At 39.8% G+C, this 24,472-nt stretch overlaps 1 protein-coding gene across 3 annotated transcripts; it reads right to left on the bottom strand.

The window, feature by feature from the left end:
* Window positions 1–18,511: 18,511 nt before the first annotated feature.
* LOC147439166 (uncharacterized) lies at window positions 18,512–21,178 on the bottom strand. Of its 3 annotated transcripts, none has more exons than XM_086484261.1 (2): window positions 21,022–21,178; window positions 18,512–20,896 (listed from the first exon to the last, which is right to left on the bottom strand). In XM_086484261.1, the coding sequence occupies exon 2, from the start codon at window positions 20,868–20,870 to the stop codon at window positions 18,966–18,968; it is 1,905 nt and encodes a 634-aa protein (XP_086340387.1). In that variant the 5' UTR covers window positions 20,871–20,896; window positions 21,022–21,178; the 3' UTR covers window positions 18,512–18,965. The 3 variants fall into 3 exon arrangements, with proteins under 3 accessions (XP_086340387.1, XP_086340386.1, XP_086340388.1); XM_086484260.1 differs by having other exon boundaries at window positions 18,512–20,913; XM_086484262.1 differs by having other exon boundaries at window positions 18,513–20,848.
* Window positions 21,179–24,472: the final 3,294 nt, after the last annotated feature.

A 24,472-nucleotide genomic window follows, 5' to 3' on the forward strand; every position in this document is an offset into this window, starting at 1 on the left:
TTTTCTAATAATGCAACCCGCACTCACGTGAAGTGGCCCCCAAATACAATTCTCATGATGATCTTTTTGCATAATTATCAGAAGAAAACACCCACGTTGTGTCCGTACTTATCCACGTGCAAATATTGACTCCATTCGACATCTTGACGCTACTATATGCCCTCTGACGCGCCTGCTTACTTCATGTCGCCGGCCCACGGATAGCTTCCTCGAGAAGTTTTACGGGCTACCAACTCCTCATTATTATAGAAAAAACACACTGATACTGGTGATAGTGAAAAACGATGCACTATGTACATGTTGTCCTACCTGTACACATGTGGGCCCCACGTAATCGCCTGGCTCTGAAGAATGGGCAATTCTTTATTTTATGCACCATGCATGTGTATATACATATGCGCAATCCCTTGCTCCAAAAAACTCCTAACAACGTTTTTTTTCATTATCTTAAAGCTTTGTAGATAAAGTGATGATGATTTCGGTGGAGAGAACGTAGGACTAAAGAGGGACAAGATCCCTAATGTGGGCCTTGCAATGCACCAATGCATTCTACCTAGTGTGCTTCAAGCAGGAGGCGATGGAGGGTAACCTAATCAATGTAAGGGCACCACCAAGGGACGGGCATCATGCAGAGGTGTGCTACATCTCTGCTAAAGCTGAAGAAGCTTCACTTCTGGTGGTGCCACACTTCCATAAAACATAATGGAGCGATCTGATGATCCATATTGTTATCACCAACATCAACACTTGTATAGAAGATCGGAGGGACCCGGGAGAAGTGCAAGCAAGTTTGAGAAGAGCAAGCAAGTTTTTGGCTTGTGAGAAAAGGGGTGAGTCTTTAGTGATGGCTTTTTATTTTGCTAATGAAAAAGGGAAGATTATTATTTTTTAAATCCGAAAAATAAAGACGTTTCTTTTCATTGTCTTAAAGCTTTGTAGATAAAGGATGATGATTTTTTTGGTGGAGAGGACTAAAGAGGGACAACACTTGTATAGAAGATGGGAGGGACGCGGGAGAAGAGCACCTGCTATCATTCACCACTGCCTGCAGCACTAAAATTGTTAGGGTATATGCTACAAAAGATTGAGCTGCGATCTGATGCCCAAGGGTCACCTGGGTCTGTGGGTGCTAATGTTTTGAGAGGTCGAACCGTCCACCAGTAAAATGATACTTGCACCGCAGCCAGAGGTTGACGTGTTGCTATTGAAGCATGCCTAGACCTGCACAAAGCATCAATGGAAGAAGGAAGATAAGCATCAATGCTTGCTCCGTCCCTACGTCCCTGTTGCGCCTACCCTGCACCATCTTCCCTGCAGCGTGCCTGCACCTGGATCCAGCTCTCCTGCCCTGCACTCTGCCTCCCCTACTAGCTCCCCGTCTTGTTGTGTCACCATCTTTTCCATCGAGCTCCCTGTTGTACTCCATCATCGTGTTTTGCATCTGTAGCACCGTTTGTGTCTCCCTTCTCCCTCACGCCAACCCGCATCTTGCCCATGCAAGTGTGTGCACCCGCGCACGCACGCACGCACGCGCGCACACACACACACATCTTTGCTGATACATGATCATATTAGCAAAGAAATGGGGGAGAGAAACTGACTGAGAGAGAGAGAGAGAGAGAGTCGGAAGGACGTGAGCAAATCTTTTTTCGGGCATGAGCTACATGCATTTTGTGATTTAAGCAATAAAAGGCCTGAAGAAACTTTCACATCCACCGGTCCCATCCAAAACTTTGAGTTGGAATTGTTTAATTAATTATGTGCTTCCTTGAGGTCGAGGAAATCAATGATGGTTTTGATTACAAAATAATGCTCATCGAAACCTTTCTCTTAACTTAAGAGTTCTAATCCTGCTATCTCAAACCTGTCACTTTGAACACTTAATACACTACAATATGGTATCGTTCAATGGGGGTTGCATGATCTCGCTTGCATCAAATTCATCCCAAATTGACCAAGTATGGATTGCATCTCAATGAGGTTTTACCAAGTGATTGCATTGCAAAAGGATTTTGAGTGTTAAAATCAAGTGGGAATGGAGCGACTCAAAATTCGTATAGTTTTTTTGACAATAGTTTAGCAATCTAGGAGCTGTTAAAACAATACAAAACTTCTTTTCTTGATTGCAAAAAAGGAAGGTACACATGCACATGAGCTTTAGGCAAGTCATTACTTGCGTAATCACGAAAATTTATAGAAAGTAGAAAGTGCATTTCATCTCTACAATTGCAAGTTTCCTTGAAGTGCACAAGGACACTCTCTCTACTCGTATTGCAAACCCCATGTAAGTGCACGTGGTAATTGGGAATACCATATTAGTACCTCTTACTCTCTCTTATCTTTTCAAATCTAGTCTTACTCCAAATCCCATGTGGCATGTGGTAAGGTTTAAGCCAAATTAGTACCTCAACTATCTCTTAACTCTCAATTGTCTCTCTATTCATGGATTGGTTGCTATACATAGAGAGATCTCTCCTATCTCTCAATTGTCTAGATTTAGAGATAGATACATGAATAGAGAGAGAGAGAGAGAGAGAGAGAGAGAGAGAGATTGCCTATCAACTTGATTGTCTGATATGACCTATTGTTGGAGGATTGTGGATATGAGGATGAAAATTGGATGTTTTTGTAGCGGCATACTATCAACTTGTTGCGTGTCTATGTTGCGCTGGTGAATGACTCTCACTACTTGAGGATTGTGAATATGAGAATGAAAAGTGAATTTTTCACATTGGCATACTATCAACTTGAAGGTATGATATGACCCGTTGCAACAAAATGAAACATGTTGCATGCTCTATGTTGAGCCGGTCAATGACTCTCTACTTGCGGGTTGTGGATAAAAGAATGGAAACTGAACGTTTTTTTTGTGGTTGGGAGAGTTTCGAATCTATGTGGGTAGAGATTCGGGTTGAAAATGTGAGGCAAGGAATCTCCAATGGCATCAAGAATTGAGCATTCAATAAGCGTATGATGCTCTTATTCGCAAATTTGATAGGGTACCATATGCATTTACAAAGAAAATCTCCAATGGATCAAAAGTTGAGCATTCAATAAGGGTATGTATTGCAATGCTCATTTCTTAGTTTCAAAACGTTCAACACATTTACACCATTTGTGATAGGTTGGAACCTCAAGATCAAGGTGCTTGAAATTTCTATTAGTTAATGGGGATCTTGATTATGTAGAATGCATGGTTAAGTTTCTCATTGTTGTTGTTGTTGTTGTTGTTTTTGTTGTGTGTGTGTGTGTGTGTGTGTGTGTGTGAGAGAGAGAGAGAGAGAGAGAGAGAGAGAGAGAGAGAATTATCATAGCTATATCATTTTTGCACATCATAAGTATGCAGTTCAAAAAAAGACCAATCGCTACCACTACCAACCATTGCTTCCTCTATTTTATGGGAGTAAACATTTGAAACTGTAGCCAATGAACTTATCCTAATCTAAAACAAAGTTGTTTTATCTCTCGGGATGCTTGGATGCATCTCATCATTGGCAGGCCTCGTGATTTTATCATTTGTTTATCACGGCTTTCTTACATTTGTGATATCATGAAAATAAAGCTCATTAAGAGTCCAGAGTCATATTGATTTCATCAATTGAGAAGCTTTGGTGTAGCACATATATTAGTACAAAACAAGTACCCCCAAAGGCCTTCCAAATCCAACCATTCTTAAATAATAGACTATGTGCAAAAGTGAAATATAAAGTTTGGAACCATTCCTTGGGCAAATAAGATGAGGCGTTATGAACAATATCGAGTGAGAGTGTCTACCCAAGTTGTGACATCTCAATGTGTATAGAAAACCTTGGAAAGTTTTGGGCTTTGGACGTTACCTATACCTAATGTTGTGGCAAGAAAATTTTAAATTTTGTATCGTAATGATATGATGAATTTGTATGTGTGTCAAAAATTGTGTGTGTGTGTGTGTGTGTGTGTAAGTAGTCTTTGATTATATTTCTTCTCATTCCTTTTTGTCCACAAAGGGGAGAAGAAATCTTTATTACACGTACTCTTGAGGTTGAGGTCTGTACTTAGATCTACAAATTGATAGTTTTGAGACATGTCTACTTGAGAGGCTATCAAGTTGGGTTGATGGCCTGTAGTTGTAACGAGTTGCAAAGAAGGTGACAAAAAATTACTGTTTGAGCAGCGGCCAAAGAAAAGCGGGATAGATCAGTCGGTAGGTCCGTCTGTAACACTAGTACGTAGTACAATATAGACTAAAGATATATTTACTCCTAGAAAGTGGTAGGTTGAGAAGTTGGCTCATCACTTCGAAAATCATGTGGTCACTATGAGAGTTCCTCAACAAAAGGGAAATAAAGCAAGTGATAAAATCACGAGGCCTACCAAGGTGAGCAAAAGATTTCAATAGGTGGAAGTCGTTCCACCCTATAAGAACTCAAGAAATAGATGTATCTCATAGTAGTGTTGAGATTACAACATGCTTTCAAGTAACACATAGATTTTGACAAGCTATAAGAGAGATTGCCTACAGGTTAGAGAAGTAGCAATTAACAAGTAGGGTAACCAGTCAAGCATAAATTAGCAAAGTGAGGAATGACAAAAGAAGAGAAACTAAAGAATTTTCTAAACCACGAGAATTAAAAAAACTGCTACATAAAAAATACAAAAACCATGTTTTCATGCTCGATTTTGCTTTCACGAGTGTCTTGGATTTGGTTTTTATTAGCTTCCTCCAAGCATTAGTGGGTAACTTGTCAAGCATGCCTCCATTTAGATGATGTTCGCATAAACGCTTTTCCTACTTTTAGTGCACTCACCTGAACCTTCTCTTCACCTGGGAGCTACAATGAGAACTAAGAAAGAGAGTATCTCAAAGCTTTCAAGTTTCAATCAAAGCGTTGCCAATACAATGACACTTTTCAACAACCCTTTACTATCAATCTCATCGTCACTCTATTTGCCTAGGTTCAAGGTTTTACATGAGGGACATGCCTTCAAAATGCAAGCATAGAGCCAAGTCAACACCTTGCCTAATGCCATTTGCATTTAATAGATGACATATGGAGAGAATATTTTTCTTCATTTTGATTGAAAACTAAGAACTAAAAATTTCTTTTATAGAACCACATGCCTTTGACATGAAAGCATAGATAATGACATTTGCAAAGAGTCCCTCACTCCAATCCACGGGAAAATTAGCAATCCTAATATTTGTGGAAATTCCTGAAACACCCCTCAATTTCAAAAATTCCCAATATACCCCTCATTAACCTTGCAAACGATCCAAAGAATTTTTTTTTGCAACTCTTCATGGGAAGATTGGTTCTCCCTTAGACGAAGACAATGGCATTGTGAGCTCTCAAGATGAAATTATTCATTATTTTTAGACACAAAATCCCTTTCTTTGTGAGCTCAACAATGAATAGGTTTGTCTTAAAACGCTTAAAGATAGTGTTCTATTGCCAAAAAGACTAGACTATGCAAAAATTGGTGAACTCCATTAAAAATTACAAATGTATATTGGGAATTTCTGAAATTTGAGGGGTATTTTGGGAACCGTTCCTCAATCCAAAGACAAAAACCTAGACTTATCCATTTTGGACATACCTTGCAATAAGTGCTTGACAACATCTTTAGTGGAAGCTTTGGCTAGGGCTTTGGCAACTTATAAGTTGCCAATGATAATACAATCAAGGAGGACATCTCTGAAAAATGTATTTTACATACAAAAAAATAGGGTTTATGTACTAGCTCATGGCAATTAATTTCTTCATGTCTATCAAAATGGTCCAAGATTGAAAAGAAACCAATTTCTTGCATCCCTTCTCTACGTTATGTCCTGTGAATCATATGCCTTACCTACCTACTTCTTAAAACGTTGAAATTGTTGTACCATCTAGAATTCCACCCATTGCGCATGACATCAAGTTATAGATATAATTACCCAAAAATGATGGCTTCCTACCCATCTCTAGATATAAACCCCCTAGAATGATGGATTCCTACAACAAAATTGACTCATGCATGATGCACTACAAGTGGTCATCCTTGTCTTTTAACTCTCAACACAAGCTAATACACAACCTTTCTATTAAGCATCCATGACTTCCTATACACCCCCAAGAAAAAGACAGACATGTGCTTAACAACATTCATGCCCAAATGCAGCATATGTTCATTGTATGCATAATGATAAATGAGGTCCAAACAAACATTGCCATCATACCCTCAAATAAAAGATTGATATTAAAATAGAAATCATTCCAAAGAGAAGAGAATGCTTTACCTTCAAATAAATGTCAATAGCTCTATACAGGCCATCATGCACAGGGCGTGCAAACTATGGAATAGACTCGGCAAGAGCAATAAATTTTGTGAGTGGCAAGTTCAGATCATGAGCCATTTCTGCTAGATATGCATCAATGAGCTTGGCTACTTTGACCTTGGCCGCAGGTGAGGCAATAGATATATGACTTGCCAAAAATTCCAGATGATCAACAGAGGACTTGCGTTTTTCGTAATCACGGGTAGGGCGATGACCCACAATGCTGCTTGATGGGGTATGATCTTGCAAGAGGAAATGGTCGACAATACGATGTACCAAATCGACATTATAGGGAGTATCATTTGCATAAGATCGAGAGGGTACAAAAATGTCATTGAGTGAGGCCTCTTCAAGTTGCAAACTTTGCAGAACCTGATGATGACACATTGAGGACAAAGCTTTATGTGTAGGGTTAGGGCTTAGAAGGTGAGGAAGCTCATGATGACGTAGTGAGGAGAAAGATCTGCGAGATAGGGTTAGGGCTTGGAATGTGAGGAAGCTACACGGCAGTAAGAGTAGGGCCAAAAGTCGAAGGCGTCACACCCCCCATTTCTCCTCCCAAAATTTCAAACTTGAAAGTCACACCTCCTCACTCTAGAGGCTACACTTTTTCCTCCCCATTCTCTCTCCTACCTTTCTTGCTTGTTTTCTGACTGGACCACTTCCTCTCTCTCCCACATGATTCCCTTCTCTCTCTCTCTCTCTCTCTCTCTCTCTCTCTCTCTCTCTCATATCGATTCTTTGACATGTGATAGCCAAGGTCTCCATTACCCATCACCTCCCCATAACCACCCTTGTCGTGCTGAGGATCAGTCCACATGCCCTAAACATAGCAACAAGCTTCCCTTGTTTCATGGCTCTACCCCCCAACAAGCTACCGATTGTTGTTCCACTGTCCTCTCTACGCTTTGCAGTCCCATCCTCACTCACCCTTGTGTTGCTTGCTCTTGCACTGGCTTGCTCAATAGTGCCTCCTTGTGCGTACCAATGCGTCGTCCCCCCACCCCCCCCCCCCCCACACACACACACAGATTATTTCAATTTCTCTTTCAATTGAAGACCAAGAACTTAGACGTGAGCTTCTGAATCAATGATTCTCTTTGGTCATCATCAGAACGTATTTGCATCTCTGTGCAATAATTGTCTTCTATTCCTTTCAACCAATTAAAAAATGTGCAATTTAAAAACACTTCTGTTTTTTCATTAGCAAAAAGGGGAGGCATTACTAAGGCCTGACCCTTTGGGGCAAGCGAAAAGCTAAACGAGTAGTACAAAAGGACAATTCTTAAAAATGGAAACTAAGAAGAATCTTTTGCAAATTCTCTCTCTCTCTCTCTCTCTCTCTCTCTCTCTCTCTCTCTCTCTCTCAAAGACGAATCACAGAGTTCTTTACACCAGACAGAGGAGAGCCAACGGAGCAGTCATACAACAGATCTCAGAGCCTACTCATACTAAAGGTACACTGCTTGACAGAGCCACTGAACTTGGCAGATCTAGACGTCCACGACCTCGGGGGGTCTCCCACTACCGACGAAGGTTGCAACAAAAGATACATATCACTCTAGCTCGACATGCAAGACGCCCAACCAGAATTCTGACCATGAGGAGGCCGATGAGATCCAACAGCGACCGATGAGAGATTTCATCTAAACCCACAAACCCCCCTCCGACCCCCTTCCCTCCGCCCTTATTTCCTTTCTCCTTAGTGTTTTAGTTTTATTGTCAGTTCTTTGTAACTTGGTAACTTTGTAATTTCCGTACTAAGACATGGTATCAGATTCACCAATTGTAACTTTTTGGTCTCATAAGTCATTTTGGCCTTTTGAAGACGTTAATATAACATTTCATTTCATTTCTCTCTCTCTCTCTCTCTCTCTCTCTCTCTCTCTCTCTCTCTCTACGTGCGCGTGTGCACGGGCTAGAGCTAGAAAATGAATAAGACTTTGTAGACGCTCCTCCCCCACATCAATGCTGGCCAAGGTGATTCAAATTTAGTATGAAAAGCACTTGATTGTTGTAAGTTGAGGGACTGTCGGAGAAAGGTGCGGAGGAGGAGCCTCGAAGAGAGGCGCACAAGCCCTTTTTTTGTGGAGTTTTTTTTTCTTTTTTTTTTGGGGGGGGGGAGGGGTTCCGTGACTAAATGGCACGTAGTCTTGAACAAAGAGCCCGCCATGGGATTGACAACGGACACAAAAGGCGTGGATCTCGAGGAGATCGGACGGCAAACAAAAAAACGACGGACAGCTCCGTCCCTCGATTTGAATCCAAACGGGTGCTATGGCAGCTCAATGATCTAACCGGACGAACGCATGCATTTTGTTGAAATGTGAGAATGTTTACATTTACTTGTGCTTGGATGAGTTTACTCTTCGGATACTTGAGTTTACTTTTAAAAAATTGGGCGGTGCCGCACATCTGCTTTTGTGCCTGGAGTTCTCCTCCGTGGATCCCATGATGGGGTCTTCATTCAAGACCCCATGTTTTTTAGTCCTGAGGCTGAGAAGAAGAGCGGTAGGTATCTACAATTTCATAAAAAATACAAAACCTTTTGGAACATATATAGTGCAAAAGTGAAGGATGTGTAGAAAATAGAGAGCGTCGTGATGGAAACAATTTAACACTAGGTTGGTAATGGGACACTTTTATGTCCTGTTAAGTGACCATTTTGCTTGCATTATGTCAAGAGTTTCAAAATGAATTTTGAGGTGCTATCCATCTAGAAAGTTGACTCATAAGCTGAAAAAAACTCGACATTTTTTTGGAATATCAACTTCATCTTTAACCTTGTCCTTGCACAACATTTCGCAACCTAAACTGTGTGAAAAAACGGGTCCTGCTTTTGGCTTTTTTCAACTTTTTGTAACTATACCACTCTAGAACTCATGTTTTGTGAGGTCTATAATGCTAGAGAACTATCTTTAGTAGTCCTCAACATGTTGGGAGAAGAGGGGGAGATCGACCGTTTAAAATATTCAACCCAAGCTTTCAAGCAATCACCATCAAACTGTCCACCTCTTCTTTCAATTTCCAAGCACACACACACCTAGACTATGACACACACGCACACACAGTAAACATAGAATTGACATAGGCAAACTTGTAAGAAAGTGTAAGAGATGTGTAAGAGATGGAAACTAAATTAGAGCGTACACAACAAATAACCATAGCTTAAAAGAGTAGAGAAGAGAATCTGCAAGAGAAAGGCCTAAATCTAGCCCCACACTCCACGGCACCTCTCTTGTGGAGTTGGTATTTAATATATTACTTTGAATTTAAGGTGCCAAAAATTGAAGCCCCTCTTTTACAACCACTTTACTTTTGCAAATGAGTGAAGCTCATTAGTTCTTGCATGACCCATAAGGGGAGTTTCCACTACAACTATTTACAGAGCCATAGTGGCTTATTGAAATGATTTCTAAGATACTGTGCAAATATAAAATGGCCAAGAGTAATTGCCGTCACCTCTTCGTCAACTCTCCGCATTCCACTCGACAAAATCATCATCACCTCAATTAGCAAAATAAATAGACAGCACATAATTAACCATTACGCCCAGCTATCGCAATTACAGCTAACCACTACAATAGGAGGGTGCCCAGTCTCACAACATCCCTCCCACCAGGGGTAGCAACTGTCCTCAGTTGCTCAATAGAAAAATCAACTGGACCGTGAGTGATGAAAAGTGTGGAGAAGGTCGGAAAAGTTGCGAAAAAACTTTTCAGGCATCCATTTGGCATCCTCTCGAGGGTGGCCCTTGAAAGTCAAAAGGTAACAGTTATAAACCATTCCAGTGCGTGTAGTGGTGGTCTCATGGTCAACTATTTTATCAGGGATGAGTTGCTCTTCTTGGTCTACAAGTGAAGGTGGGTCTTCATAAATGTGGTGTGTTGGTAGGGGTCCTTGGAATGGGCATAAAAGGCTAATGTGAAAGGCATTGTGAATGTGCCAATGTGCATGTAGGTCTAAACGAAAAGAAACATCATTAATGACAACTGAAATTTTGAAGGGTCCATAAAAACGAGGATCAAGCTTCACAAAGATATTAGTATCAACACTTTTGATCCTTCGTTTTTGGATGCGAAGTAAAACATGATCACCTTCTTTGAATTGGTGTGCCTTGCGGTGCTTGTTAGCATGCTTGGTGTAAAGTTCTTGTGAGTGTTTAACGGAAGAATGCACACTTGCATAAATATCATGAAAGTCAGTAGTGAAATCATCAGCGGCAGGCACAACATTAGAAAGACGTGAAGCAGGAGTAGGAAGTGAGTGACCATATACAATTTCAAAGGGAGATTTACCCGTGGCAGTGTGAGTGGTGCTGTTGTATGCAAATTGCAAAATATGTAGGTAGTCATCCCATTTCTTAGGTTGAGAAGAAACATAAACCTTCAACAAGTCAATAATAGTGCGGTTGGTGACTTCGGTTTGACCATTAGATTCAGGATGCAATGCAGAGGTGAAGTCAAGTGTAGTGCCAAGATTTTCAAATAAGTCACACATTATTTTTGTTTGAAATAAAGGAAGTTTTCTTGAATAGTGTATTCGAGAAATGTGTGTACAGAATTATCAAGCATGTGGAACCATGTCGTTTTGAAGTCATTATCATGTGCATAAGTGTCAGGCACAGTGTCAAAGGAAGTTCCCGTAATGGTTGATAGATGATTAAGTGAGGGCTTCTACTCAAAGAATCAGCTACAACGTTTTCTTTACTAAGTTGGTATTGAATGTTGAACTGAAAACTTTGAATAAAAGCGGGCCACTTAATATGTCTATCATCTATTAAGGGCTGAGAAAGTAAATATTTGATACTTTGTTGATCAGTTTTAATGATCAAGTCAGTACCCATTACATAGTGTTTCCAGATTTTCAATGCATGTACCACAGCAACCAACTCTTTATCATAAGTACTGAACTTTGTTTCAGACGGTTTGAACTTACGACTTTCGAAAGCAATTGGATGGTTGTCTTGCATAAGGACTGCACCGATACCTTTCCCACTAGCATCAGTGACTACCACAAAGAATGGTCTTTCAAAATCAGGCAATTGCAATATAGATGCATTAGTCAAAGCATGTTTAAGTGCATTAAATGAGATTTCTTACAAATTAGTCCATTCATAAGGCGTGTTTTTCTTCAATAAGAGAGTCAAATAATGTGCTTTGTAAGCAAAATTACGAACAAATTTCCTGTAATAGCTACAAAGACTAATAAAAGATCGTAGCTCGTGCAAGTTTTTGGGTCTAGGCCAGGATTGAATGGCTTCAATTTTCTTTGGATCGACATGTATTCCCTTACCCGATACAATATGTCCCAAATATTCAATTTCAGATTAGAAAAATGAACTCTTTTCAGGATTCAAATACAAGTGATTTTGTGCAAGCAGATCAAATACACGTGTTAAATGCTGCTTATGCTCTGCTTCAGATTTACTGAATACCAAAATGTCATCAAAAAATAAAATCACAAAATCTTGATGGTCAATGAAAATGCGATTCATCATACGTGTGAATGTAGCTAGTGCATTTGTCAAACCAAAGGGCATGACAAGAAATTCATAGTGTCCAGTTTGTGTTCTGAAAGCAGTTTTGTAGACATCATGTTCAAACATTTTGACTTGGTGATATCTTGATTTAAGGTCAATTTTGCTAAAGATGTGTGCCCCTTTCAGTTTGTCTAATAGGTCATTCACTCTAGGAATTGGAAACCTATTCTTAATGGTGATCTTGTTTAAAGCCCTGTAGTCGATACACATACGAAAGGTTCCATTTTTCTTCTTGACAAGAAGTACTGGAGCTCCGTATGGTGAACTACTAGGTCGGATTAGGCCTCGGTCAAGTAAATCAATGATTTGATTTTCTATTTCCCTGTGTGCGGTAGGATTTACACGATAAGGTGCTCTATAAGGAGGTTCACTACCCAGTATGATGTCAATTTTGTGGTCTTCGGAGCGTGATGGTGGAATTCCAGGTGGTAGATCATGCATGAAACAATCTTTCAATTGTGAAAGAAATTTATCATGTGTGGAATGACGTGAAGTTTCAGTTTCAGCAGAAATTTGATTTACCAATACTAGATATGTTTTCCCCTGTTTTTTAATTGCTCGTTTGGCTTGAGTGTGAGAGAGAAGTAGAAATTTTTGTTGTGCCAGTGTTGCTTGGATGGAGAAAGTTTTATTATGATGAGTGAGAGACATTGTACGTGTTTTATAATTAATCAACGGGTCAAATTCATGACAAAATGGCATTCCCAAAATCATATCAAGACCATGCAATGGTGCTACCAAAAATGTACGTGCTTGTGTGAATTCACCAATGCAAACTTCAACAGTGACTTGAGTTTTACAATTAAAACGTTGATTATTAAAAACAGTTTTGACCTTATGAGGTGATGAAATTTCAGAGAGTGATAGTTGCTGTGCCAATCGTGTGAAAATGAAATCATGGCTACTACCGTCATCTAGTAGAATGGTGACATTTTCACCCTTAACAGTGCCTTACACTTTAAACAAAGTGTGAGGAGATATAGGAGTACCTGAAGATGGGTTGTCATCGTTATCATAATCAGAATCATATCCCTCACCGTAGTTAACTTTCACTTCGTTGTCGTCAGGTATAGCATCTTCGATGAGGTTAAGAGTAGCTCCGTTGGGGCGGTTGTTGTTGAAGGGTTTTTTATTTGAATTTTTGTTGACTCCATTGGAATGGCTATTGGATTGACCATTGCCCTTAGCATGACCATTTGGGCACTTGTCTGCATAGTGACCATATTGAAAGCATTTAAAACACTTCACCTTTTTGTTACCATTAGAATTTGGAGAAGAACGCTGATTGAAAGGATGTGGGTTGCCTCGTTGCTGAGTGTTGTTGTGGTTGTTGATCGTATGAGGTTGAGAAGTGGTAGGAGGATTGTCAAATATTCGTCTTTTGAAAAAGATACGGCTTTGGTGTTTGCTTCTGTTAAAGTTAGGAGAAAAAGGAGGTCTCTTGTTGCGGTTAGTGTTAGCAGGTTGATCAGTGTGAGAGGAAAGTCCACCTTTCTTCTTTTGTGCGTTGAGAGCCAAGTTAATGGCCTTTGATAGAGAATCTGGTTCGAACATATCTACCTCAGAACTAATTTGTAGTGTCAAGCTTGATATGTACTTTCGCTTCAATTTCCTGCGACTAACATGTTCAATAGCTTGCAATTGAATTAGACAATTCCAAAAATGGTCAGTGTAACCCTGTACATCTTCATTTCTACCATGTCGAATTAAATCCCATTGACGTCGTTCTTTAGCTTTGTACTGTGTGGAAAAAAATTGGGGTAAAAACACTTTTTTAAATGCTTTCCATGTACGTGGTCTTCTTCCATGTTGTTTGGTGGCGTTCCACAACAATGCAGCGCTACTAGTGAGATGATTGGATGCACACTTTACCATTTCACGCTCGGGAAAGTCTTCATCATGAAAATAGTCATTTAGTTGACTAACCCATGCTAGAACCGTGCTAGCATCTTTAGTGCCATCAAAATCTTTGAAAGTGAAGGCTTTTCAGCTAATTTTGTTTTTCTTGGGTTCCGGTGCAGATTCGGTGCATGCAGAATACAATAATTTATCTTCAAGTTCTTGCCTTCGCATGCGTTCATATGTGAGTGACTGCTGCAAATTTTGAAGTTGCTCTGCAATCGTGGGAGCATGAGGAAGATATGCCATGATTGTGTGCTTTCCTTTTTTTTAATAAATAATTAAATGGTAATGCTTAAAAAAAAGAAGCTATTTGGTGATATTCACAGATGCAATATACGGAATAAAATAAAATAAATAACAGAAATGTAATGTACTTAGCTAAGAAAAAGCGATGGCGTTCAGTCCAGAATGGCGATGTGCTAGGAAATTGCCAGAGAGTAGACAATCTGACAGTGCGTCACCGAGCCAGTTGAATTTGTAGCGTCCGGTCTCCCTTACCCCCAAAATAATACGCTGATTATTTTACGATATGGTCACTTCCTAATTTGTGCCCTGTGTCGTGGCAGATGGTCGTTTAATTACACCCGGCCTTTGATCGCCTCCTGTTTCGAACTTGAGATGCGAGTGATTCAATTTGACTCTGGTCAATTCGCCAACTTTGACTGTGGAATGGCTGAGTAATGATGATGTATAGGTACCCTTCAAGAATGACGGAATTTTTTTTTAAAAAAAAAAAACTTGGGGGCTTTGGGTGGTGGGCTGCCGAGTAGAACAGTGGGTGGCCAATTTAGAAAGGGAATGCTTTGAGAATTTTGAGCAAAGCCTTGGAGGGTAAGTTTTTTTTTTTTTTGTAAAGGTTTGGGTATTGGGCGGCCGGACAATTGTAGGCCAATGTTAATTTTTTTAGAGGGTGTGTGGGAAGGCCTTCAAAAAGCCTTGCATGGCGAACTCAGAAGCTGCGGGCAGCGCACTGCGTGGAATTTGGCTCAGAGCGCCGTGCAGAGCAGGTCTCGGACCGCGAGGGGGGGATGGCCTTGACCCAACAGGCCTAGGCGACGTCAACTGAGATGGTTGCAATCATTCTCATGAAAGTCGACTTCTCGACTTAGGGGTCCTTCCCACGGCCGAAAACTTCAAGCTAAACTTGTTGCTAGGAAACCCTTCCCACAGCAGAATTGAACCGGTGGAGTTTGGGGATGAGGAAGCTCAAGGCAAGGCAAATTACCAAACTTGAAAATTGCTAATCGTTCGAAGCCAAAACCGTCCGATTCTCCAAGCTTTTTACTTTGTTCTTGCCGATTTTCAAAGCCTTGCTGATTTCTTTTGAATTGTGGTCGACATAGCTGTCTTTGATCCTTGATCGGATTCTACAATTCCTTGCTACTTTCTTCTTGCCTTCACAGTCCACAAGGATCAAGTATTAAAATTGAAAGTGAATTCTCGACATACCATCGTTTGGATCGTTATAAAGCCGAGTTGGGAATCAGTCGTTGGATAGCCACCAATTAACAGACGAGTTTTTCTTCTGCAATTTCGATCGATTATACTTCGAATTTTTCCACGAGTCCTTGATTGCAAAATCGTTAAATTGCAATTGGGATTTTGTCGATTAGAGGAACTCCTTCTTAAAAATTGAAATCTGGTGCCGATTTATCCTCGAACCTGATGCTCTGATACCACTGTTGGGAGAAGAGGGGGAGATCGACCGCTTAAAATATTCAACCCAAGCTTTCAAGCAATCACCATCAAACTGTCCACCTCTTCTTCCAATTTCCAAGCACACACACACCTAAACTATGACACACACACAGACAGTAAACATAGAATTGACATAGACAAACTTGTAAGAAAGTGTAAAAGATGTGTAAGAGATGGAAACTAAATTAGAGAGTACACAGCAAATAACCATAGCTTAAGAGAGTAGAGAAGAGAATCTGCAAGAGAATTGCCTAAATCTAGCCCCAAACTCCACGGCACCTCTCTTGTGGAGTTGGTATTTAATATATTACTTTGAGTTTAAGGTGCCAAAAATTGAAGCCCCTCTTTTACAACCACTTTACTTTTGCAAATGAGTGAAGCTCTTTAGTTCTTACATGACCCATAAGGGGAGTTCCCACTACAACTATTTACAGAGCCGTAGTGGCTTATTGAAATGATGTTCTAAGATACTATGCAAATATAAAATGACCAAGAGTAATTGCCGTCGCCTCTTCGTCAACTCCCCGCATTCCACTCTACAAAATCATCATCAACTCAATTTATAGCAAAATAAATAGACAGCACATAATTAATCATTACGCGCAGCTATCCCAATTACAGCTAACCACTACAACAGGAGGGTGCCTAATCTCGTAACACAACATGTTCTGATGCTTCTAGGGAGATATATATGTTAATGTTGTAAGTTATGACCAAATTACAAAAATTGTCAAATCTTGTTTTTTAACCAATTTTAGCTCTTTTATGATTTTTTTGGTGGCTTTCATGATATCCAAATGCAGTTTTGATTTTCTATGTGACATATTGTACCATAAAGCTAATATTCCTTGAGTTTTGGGACACATAAAACCCTATTTTTCATTGTACACAATGATGGTTGATTTTTTCGATTATACAATAAAACAAAACATTCTAATATATCAAGTATAGCTTTCTCAATATTGCTATTTTCTTGTGACAACTATATGAATTTTATAGGTAGTAACCATATCTAGTCATAAGGATCAAATTTGGGTAGATATTGAATAGTTTCTATGGGATTCTACAACTCATAATGGTGAACCCAGTTTTTTCATGTTTGCTGTATTTAGTAACCATATCTAGTCAAAAGGATCAAATTTGGGTAGATATTGAATAGTTTCTATGGGATTCTACAACTCATAATGATGAACCCAGTTTTTTCAGAATTTTGTAGGTAGTAACCATATCTAGTCATAAGGATCAAATTTGGATAGATATTGAATAGTTTCTATGGGATTCTATAGCTCATAATGGTGAACCCAGTTTTTTCATGTTTGCTGGATTTAGCACTTCATTTTTGTCCCCAAGATTCCCCTTGGTAAAAGATGTACGATGCTTTTGATATGTTCCATCGCTCCTTATGAACCTAAAGGCCGATAGGAAACTAAAAAAACATGCATATATTATTTGTATTGAGCGTGGCTATAGAAACTTTGATGATAGGTTCGCAGAATGATAAAAATTCAACTTTTTTGTACCTATTTTTTTTGGCAAAACAGAAAATAGTGAGTGAGAAGCAATCATATGTTCTGATCACCAACCCATTGAAGTTAACTAGGGAATTTATCTCAAGTCCTACAAAAATCGCTAATCTTATTTTTATGCAACAAAACGTAAGAAATGATTGTTTTGATGAAAATGTACTAGTCCATCAACTTTGGAGGCTTGGTGTGACCAAAAGATGATAAATTTTAAAAGTTTCTTATTTTTTCCATGTGTAGTAGGCCTTGAACTATAACCTCATGAAAAGAATTTACAAAATGAGTGGATCTACTATGGTTTTGAAGGTTTTTTTCAAAACCTTGAAAGGACACTTTTATGTCCTGTTAGGTTACCAACCTAGTGTTAAGGTCGTAGCCCCCTTCAAGGCCAATTTTTTACCTTCAAGAGAACTAGCAAGATCTCTTAAAGTTGCATGTAAAGGTTTTAAGATTTTTCTCTTCCTGTAGAAGGACAGAAGGACGGAACAAAAGCAATATTTCCCTCAAAATGTTTTTTAAGGTTTAATCGATGTGTATATATAGATTTCAATCATGTATGTATGTATGTAAAGACTGTAGTGGCCAATAGGGGACTAAAATTACAAGAGCCTACGTGTGCATAATATTTTCCTTTTGAGCATGTGAAATCTTTGAAACCAATCTTTTCCCAACATAAGAGAAAGAATAGATGTTAGTGCCAAAAAAACTGTTTTATTGTAGCCATCGAAACTCTATCTATGCTTCTATATCTATACTATATATGTGGATCTTAAAAATTTCAAGGAAGGAGAGGACATTCATGTGTCATACATTGGTCGAATTCAAAAACATCTAATTTAAAATGCAAAAGTAAATAGTAATATTATAGGAAATGAAAAGACTTTTGACAATGGAAACTCAATAGACTCTCTACTTTACATAAAGTAAATGTACCAATTTAAGTGCACAATCTATACATGATGCGGCTTAAATTTTCAAAGGAGAGACCCTCCATGTGTAGGGTACACACACACTTCATTAAAAGAAAACCTTACAAAACCGTTAATCTAGAATGCAAAAGTGAAAGCTAAGTAAAATGCAAAAGTGAGTGGGAAATGAAAGGACTTGGTAGTGGAAAGTCGAAAGACATTCTACTTTACGGTTTACAGAAAGTGAATGTACTAGCTTAAGAGCATATAACAAAAAATTGGACAATTTTGATGGAGATTTAATCTTTTAATAAAAATCAGGTTTTTGAAGATATATTTGTCTTTGTCTTTTTAAGGGCCTTTTTTTAAAATCACTATTGATATTTTTAAAAAGTTTATGCAAGTTTATTTTTTGAAATTTTAGAAATAACTATAAAGAGACGTTTTTATACCCTTTCTTAAAGTGCTTGAAACATTGTTGAATATTAATCACCTATGTTGTTGCCCTCCCCCCCCCCCCCCCAATTCGTGTTTTACTTCATTGATCAGTGCATGTATGTACGTGCACATTGCATGACACACACTAATGAAAATTCAAACATTATGTTTATGAAGAGAGGGGGACATGTCTGCTTATGGCAAAGTTAAGCCATCCATGGGCTAGCTCTAGATGTAGCTCAAGTATGTCCTGAGAGAGAGAGAGAGAGAGAGAGAGAGAGAGAGAGAGAGAGAGTGCCATAGTTTGCAAAGGCATAACACTTGTTTTATGGGTCTCAATGCCGAGGACTTACAACGCCCACATTCTTTCATATCAGCCACTTGCTCACTAGCACGTACTCTTGTGAAGAGAAGATGCTAAATTTTGCTAATCTATCCTTGATCGGCTTTTCGAACCAACTAAGAGTTTCCCAATTCTCATCACCTGATTTGCCACCCTTTGTACAACCTCAGTTCTTGATAAATTTACATATAGAATGAATGAGCTCCACCGAATGTACAACCTCACTCCTTATTCCTACTTATAAATCTATCTGTACAGCTTCTCGCCGACCATCAAATGTTGGTATAGGAGACTTCAATAAGCGCTGAACCATGAGCTATATCCCTGCCTGTCCCCGCCGACCACAGTCACCATAGAAAGCCCATGAGTTTGTAGTGGACGAACATATGTTAGCCAAAATTAGCCCACTCCAAGTTACATTACTTTGTGATGTTATGTCATGTTGATTTTGAATCGGACCCAATGTTCGCATGGTATTCAAAGTGCTTGCATGCAGAACAGAATATATCCGCTCATCATGACTTCCCACAAGCACATCCTCAAGCTTTACGGTCTCGACCCTACAGATATTAGAATCCCTACTTTCCATCACTTGCAAATTCTCTGTTACCCTCCTTCCTAACAAGTGTGGGCTCTTCTGTACAAGATAACTGAGTAGCGCACGGTCCGGGAAGGAAAGCTTGTTTTTCCTTTGCAGAGCAACTCTCACAATCTCAACTACCATTGAGCTTGCAATACCCTTAGCAGATCTCATGGAGCCCAATATTACTCTACTGCTTATTACGCTCCTCTGCTTGTCTACTTGCTCTAAGCTATTCCATACTTCCCTTCCATAAACTGTCTCCATTAAACCCTGCTTCGCACTTGAAAGCTCGCTTCTTGCTACTTCCTTTTTCCCTCCAAAGCTATCATCCTTGCCTTCATCATGCAGATGATGGCAGTCATCATGTGCATGCCCGCCAGCCAATAAATTTCTCTCCCTTTCCCTGTCTTTTGAGTGTCTCCTATGCTCCTGCGTCCTTTTCCTTTTGGTAGTTGCTTTAGAATTTATGTTGTCGAGCATGTTCCGCGTACCCATGACGCTCTTTATTACTGTACCTTGGAGATCAACCAAGGAGGAGCTTTCGTCAAGAGGTATTTGATTTGATTCTGCCATTGCATCAGCCCATGCAGAGTCTTCTAGCGTAAGATGGAGAAAATCTTTCCACTTTGCATTGGCAAACGCATCGCCGTATATGACCACCCCGCCCAGCTCCACTAGCATGACTAGCCTGAATTTGAACCTCAGCAAACCCAATAGCATCTGGTAGCATAACCATCTCCGCAGTTGCGACGCCGGATTGGTCAGAAACTCCGAAAATGCATCTGTAACATCTAATTCACTCATGTCGAAACCCACAACAGAACCATAGTGAGAATCATACAAGTCGGCGGTCTGCTCTCGGATTCCGTGTAAAGTAGCATTTGCACCCCAAAAAACAGGCCCTCTTCTTTTGTCGGAATTCATGTCAATGCTTGTCTTTCTTTCTTGAGTCTCATCAAAATCTCCAAGACTGTCTCCTCTACCAAAATTCATCCCATGGAGCTTGATAAAGCTATCACCTTCTTCTTTCAAAACATCGAGGACAGCCGACGGAGGAGAGGACCAAGGAAAGAGGAGTACTAGATCAGCCCTTGACATGGTACGGCTCCGATACAGAGTCCGCAAGAAAAGCCTAAAATCAAGCATGTCACAGGACTCTTCAAGGTTTGCAATGATCAAGTTCTGCATGGGTTTCATGCCTTTCATGAAAACAGCACCGAGACCATGGAGAGCAGGCTCATGATGTATCGATGCCACATTTGCAGACATATCCTTCGTATGAGTATCATCTGAAGGTGACGTTGTGAAGCTCCTAGACTCCGTGGGCTCCTGGGCGGGCATGGGCGTGTCTCCATGGTAATAACCCAATAGCCTCCTCTCTTGTGGGCTTCTCTTAACTGCTAACTTGACTTTGCCTTCCATCGTGCACAAGGCGAATGCAAATGAGCCACAAAGAAACAGAGCAAACAAGAGAAGGATGCAGCGGCGCAAGTGCTTGAGGAGGCATCCCGAAACTCCCCATACAGAATTATTCTTGTTGTTGTGGCTACTACTTTTGATCAGGAGGATCTTAGGGAAAGCTGTTGATCTTAGAGTCGAAGCAGAAGCCAATTGTTCTGTGATGACAAGTGCTCTCATGCTTGAGGGATCAATACCGTGCAAATCTTCAGGCATTTGGGTCCTTCGATTCAGAATCGAAAGTATGCTCTCTCTCTCTCTCTCTCTCTCTCTCTCTCTCTCATACGCATACACAAAGAGGTTTTTGAACATTTCGAAAGAGTGCACACACCTGGTTTCTATGACGATGGATGCTGCGAATCCTGATGAGTGACATAAGAGAGGAAGTTCCATGACGAGCCTGCGAGAGAGGTGTTGGCAGCAGGAAAAGAGAAGGCCCACGGGTTTGAGCAGCAACGCCCGCTTCACGAGCCACCTGGTGCCATAAACATGCAATTTGCTAAGGCTTACCAAAGTCACACCTTTGTTTGTAGAAACACGTGTATAATTATTTCCAGCACATTTTATGATTCAAACCATTTTTCCGCCTTCAGTGCTCGAAAAAAACTTTTTTCCAAAAACTTCGCAAACCTACATAGGCTATGTGAAACAACGGAGGTGAATTGACAAAATTTGTACACTAATTTTTGCAAAATTTTGTAGGTTTTCTCACCTTCAAAAATAAAAATTTGAGGTAAATTTCAAAATTTGTAGGTGGGATTACACTAAACGTAGGTTTTTTCCGAGCACTGCCCCCCTTTTAAATTTCAACATGTCTCGAATTCTCAATCTCTATGATTGCAAATTTAATTTCACCATGTGTTGAAGTACACAGAGGAACATGGAGAAGTTGGGAGATGGTGAAGAGACGAGGGAGATGGAGGTGACCACCAGCAAGGGGAGAGAGAGAGAGAGAGCGAGAGAGTAGACAAAGAGACGAATAAAAAATAAGGGGCAATTCATTCTAATCACAACCCATGTATGGGCAAGAAATTGCATCCTTCGTGGCAACACCCGATTAGCACTAAAGGAAGTGTATGCTTTTCCTCACTCACGGAAGTTCGACGGCCGCCCATCTCTAAAAGAGTAGTAGTCCACACACTTTTGTAGTGTAGGGTAATCTCCAACCTCACGACCTAGCGGAAAGGCCATATGTGTTCACTGCCTAGATTCTGTGACTTTTTAGTTTTAAAGATTCCACACGTAGTGTGAACAGAGGGGCTTGAGTGCGGGTGTGCTCCCATGCAATCTAAGAAATGCCTAGGTTCTCTATTCAAAAAAGATGTATACAAACAACTTACCTTAACCATAGAAACTATCAACCACTCAACATGTGATCCATAACCTACATGGTTTAAGGTATCCCTCACTGGAAGGAAGGTTTTATTCCTTACCATCTCCCCTTCAAGACTAACTAAGGCTTGATAATTGAACGTGACAAAGGAGAGGAGATCTGATCCATTTGACCACATAAAAACCCCCAAAACTATAACCTCAAACATGTATATTCTTATCAAGTAAGAATCAGAATGGACGAAAAACACAAAATCAATCCACAAGATTTGATAAGTAACCAAAACAAAACTAGCCGAAACCCACTAACTAAATGTCACCATATTTAATTTTGGCCAAAGAGAGAGAATAAAAACAACGAAAGGTCCAAGATTACAAAACCGGCCATTCTAAAGAGAGAAAATAAAAAGAGTGAAAGGACCAAGATAAGAAGATGGTTGGAAGATGGGTCTCAAGCCCTTAAGGTCCAAAAAAGTGAAGCAACCTTCAAACGTGCCAATGTAATTAGTTTAAGGTGCATCTAAGGACCTTAGGGTGTCAGAAGGATGATGCAACCTTTGAAAGTACTTACGGATTTTCTGTTAGAATCAAATGCTCTTTTACAGGATTAAAATGAATTTAAAATGGGTTTTGAATATCTCTGAAAGTGTGCGGGAATGACAACTAAAAGGGAGTTGTGGGCTAGCTTGAACATGGTTTGCGGACCCCTAGTTATCCCATACACACGCACCTCTTAAGAAGGAGTGGTAGATACTCCTCAAGAGGAAAATAGTGGGTAAAGAAGTAAAGGAAAGGTCCAAAAGTGGTTGAACTGCCAAAAAGAGATTTACTGAGACTATTATAAAAATATCTCATGATCGAGAGTCGATCTCCAAAAATGACCCGCTAGTGGACTATAAATGGCAAGATCTACAACATTCATGTTGAACACTTTTTGAATAGAGGAACAAAAGAAGGTGAAAAACATGAATTACTACTGCATAGGAGACTAATCCGAATCTATAAGCAATGGTTCTCTCTCTCAAAGGGCTCACTCTTCTCTCTCTCTCTCCCAAAAAAAATTCCATAGATACTATGTATTTCAAGAGAAGATTGAGAGTTTAATTCCCAATTTTGTGAAGTTCGAAGGTCTTCATCACAAAGCGTGATAATTACCCAAGAGTTGAACATATTCATGGTTTATTTTTTAACACAATTGCAATTTCTCAATTCATAATGGAAAGTCTTTTCGAGGAGGGATTGGCCTCATAAAATTCGGTAATCTAGGATGTCGATGTTAGTTTTTGCTTGTCTTGGATATCTTTATCATCAAAAAATTTATTAATTAGCCAATATTTATCAGATTCATCAATTGCAAGTTTCACTTTAGCTACATTGGTATCAAAGTTCAAGGTTATTTCTCTCTTTTTGAGGAAGAAAACAATTCTAGTATTAAGGGTGAAGGGTCTAGTTTGTAAATGAACAACATAACTTCAACCAAACACAGGTAACTTATAAAGAATCACTTCTTGATCCTTGAAGAACAATAATAGAGACTCTTGATTGTGAGGGAAAGGTCATGGTAGGAAAGTCCCTTGGGCAAGACCCTATCACATGTCATGTGTGTAGTTTAGGGATTCCTAGGCCAAGGGCTATATAGAGAGAGGTTTGTATGCGATAAGGCCCTATCACATGGCATGCATGTAGTTAGGGGTCTCTAAGAGAAGTTGGGAGGTGAGCATCATGACGGTACCCAAGGGTGTCTTTATACTTGTACTAGAGCTATGATAGAGGAGGGAAGAGAAGGTCTCTCTTTGTACTCCAATGATCCTCTCATGATTCAAAATAATCCATTTTCTATTTTTTAAGTATCTGCATACAGAAGTCAATTTTGAATACTTTGCTTGCAAGTCTTTCCAAACTCATTGTGATCTCCAATTTTGTTGAAGACAGTTTTCTCAGATTTCATATCGATTTTGAGTTATTTTGTGTACGTTGGCGAGCCACTGACAGGTGGTCAAAAAACACAATTTTGGCCTTTCAAAATTTTGGCAGAGAAGATCGATGTTGCCATAGTGCATGCAAAGTTCATGTAAAACCATGCAAAAGCTCTCAAATTCAAGGAGCGAGGTCACACAAAAGAGCAACCCAATGCAAAGCCTATGTGAAGCCAACCATGCATTGGGAAAAACTCGAAGTGAAGGAACTATGGCTATGCAAAGCCCATATCAAGGCACACTATCAAAGTAAAGAAAAGAATGCAAGATATCATGCAAATCATTTTTTGAGTTGAGTCAAGGAACAAGGCTCCATACATGGATGGTGCAAAGCACCGAAAACACCACATGGATCGTAATAGAGCAAGGCTATGATTCCACAAGTATACAAGGCAAATGATTGATGTCTCATTTTCAGAAGCCGCAAGCAAGGCATGCAACTTTGGTAGATCTAACTCCACATAAGCTTCCTTT

Source organism: Adiantum capillus-veneris, chromosome 16, assembly GCF_014529385.1.
Source record: "Adiantum capillus-veneris isolate H3 chromosome 16, ASM1452938v2, whole genome shotgun sequence".
NCBI lineage: Eukaryota > Viridiplantae > Streptophyta > Polypodiopsida > Polypodiales > Pteridaceae > Adiantum > Adiantum capillus-veneris.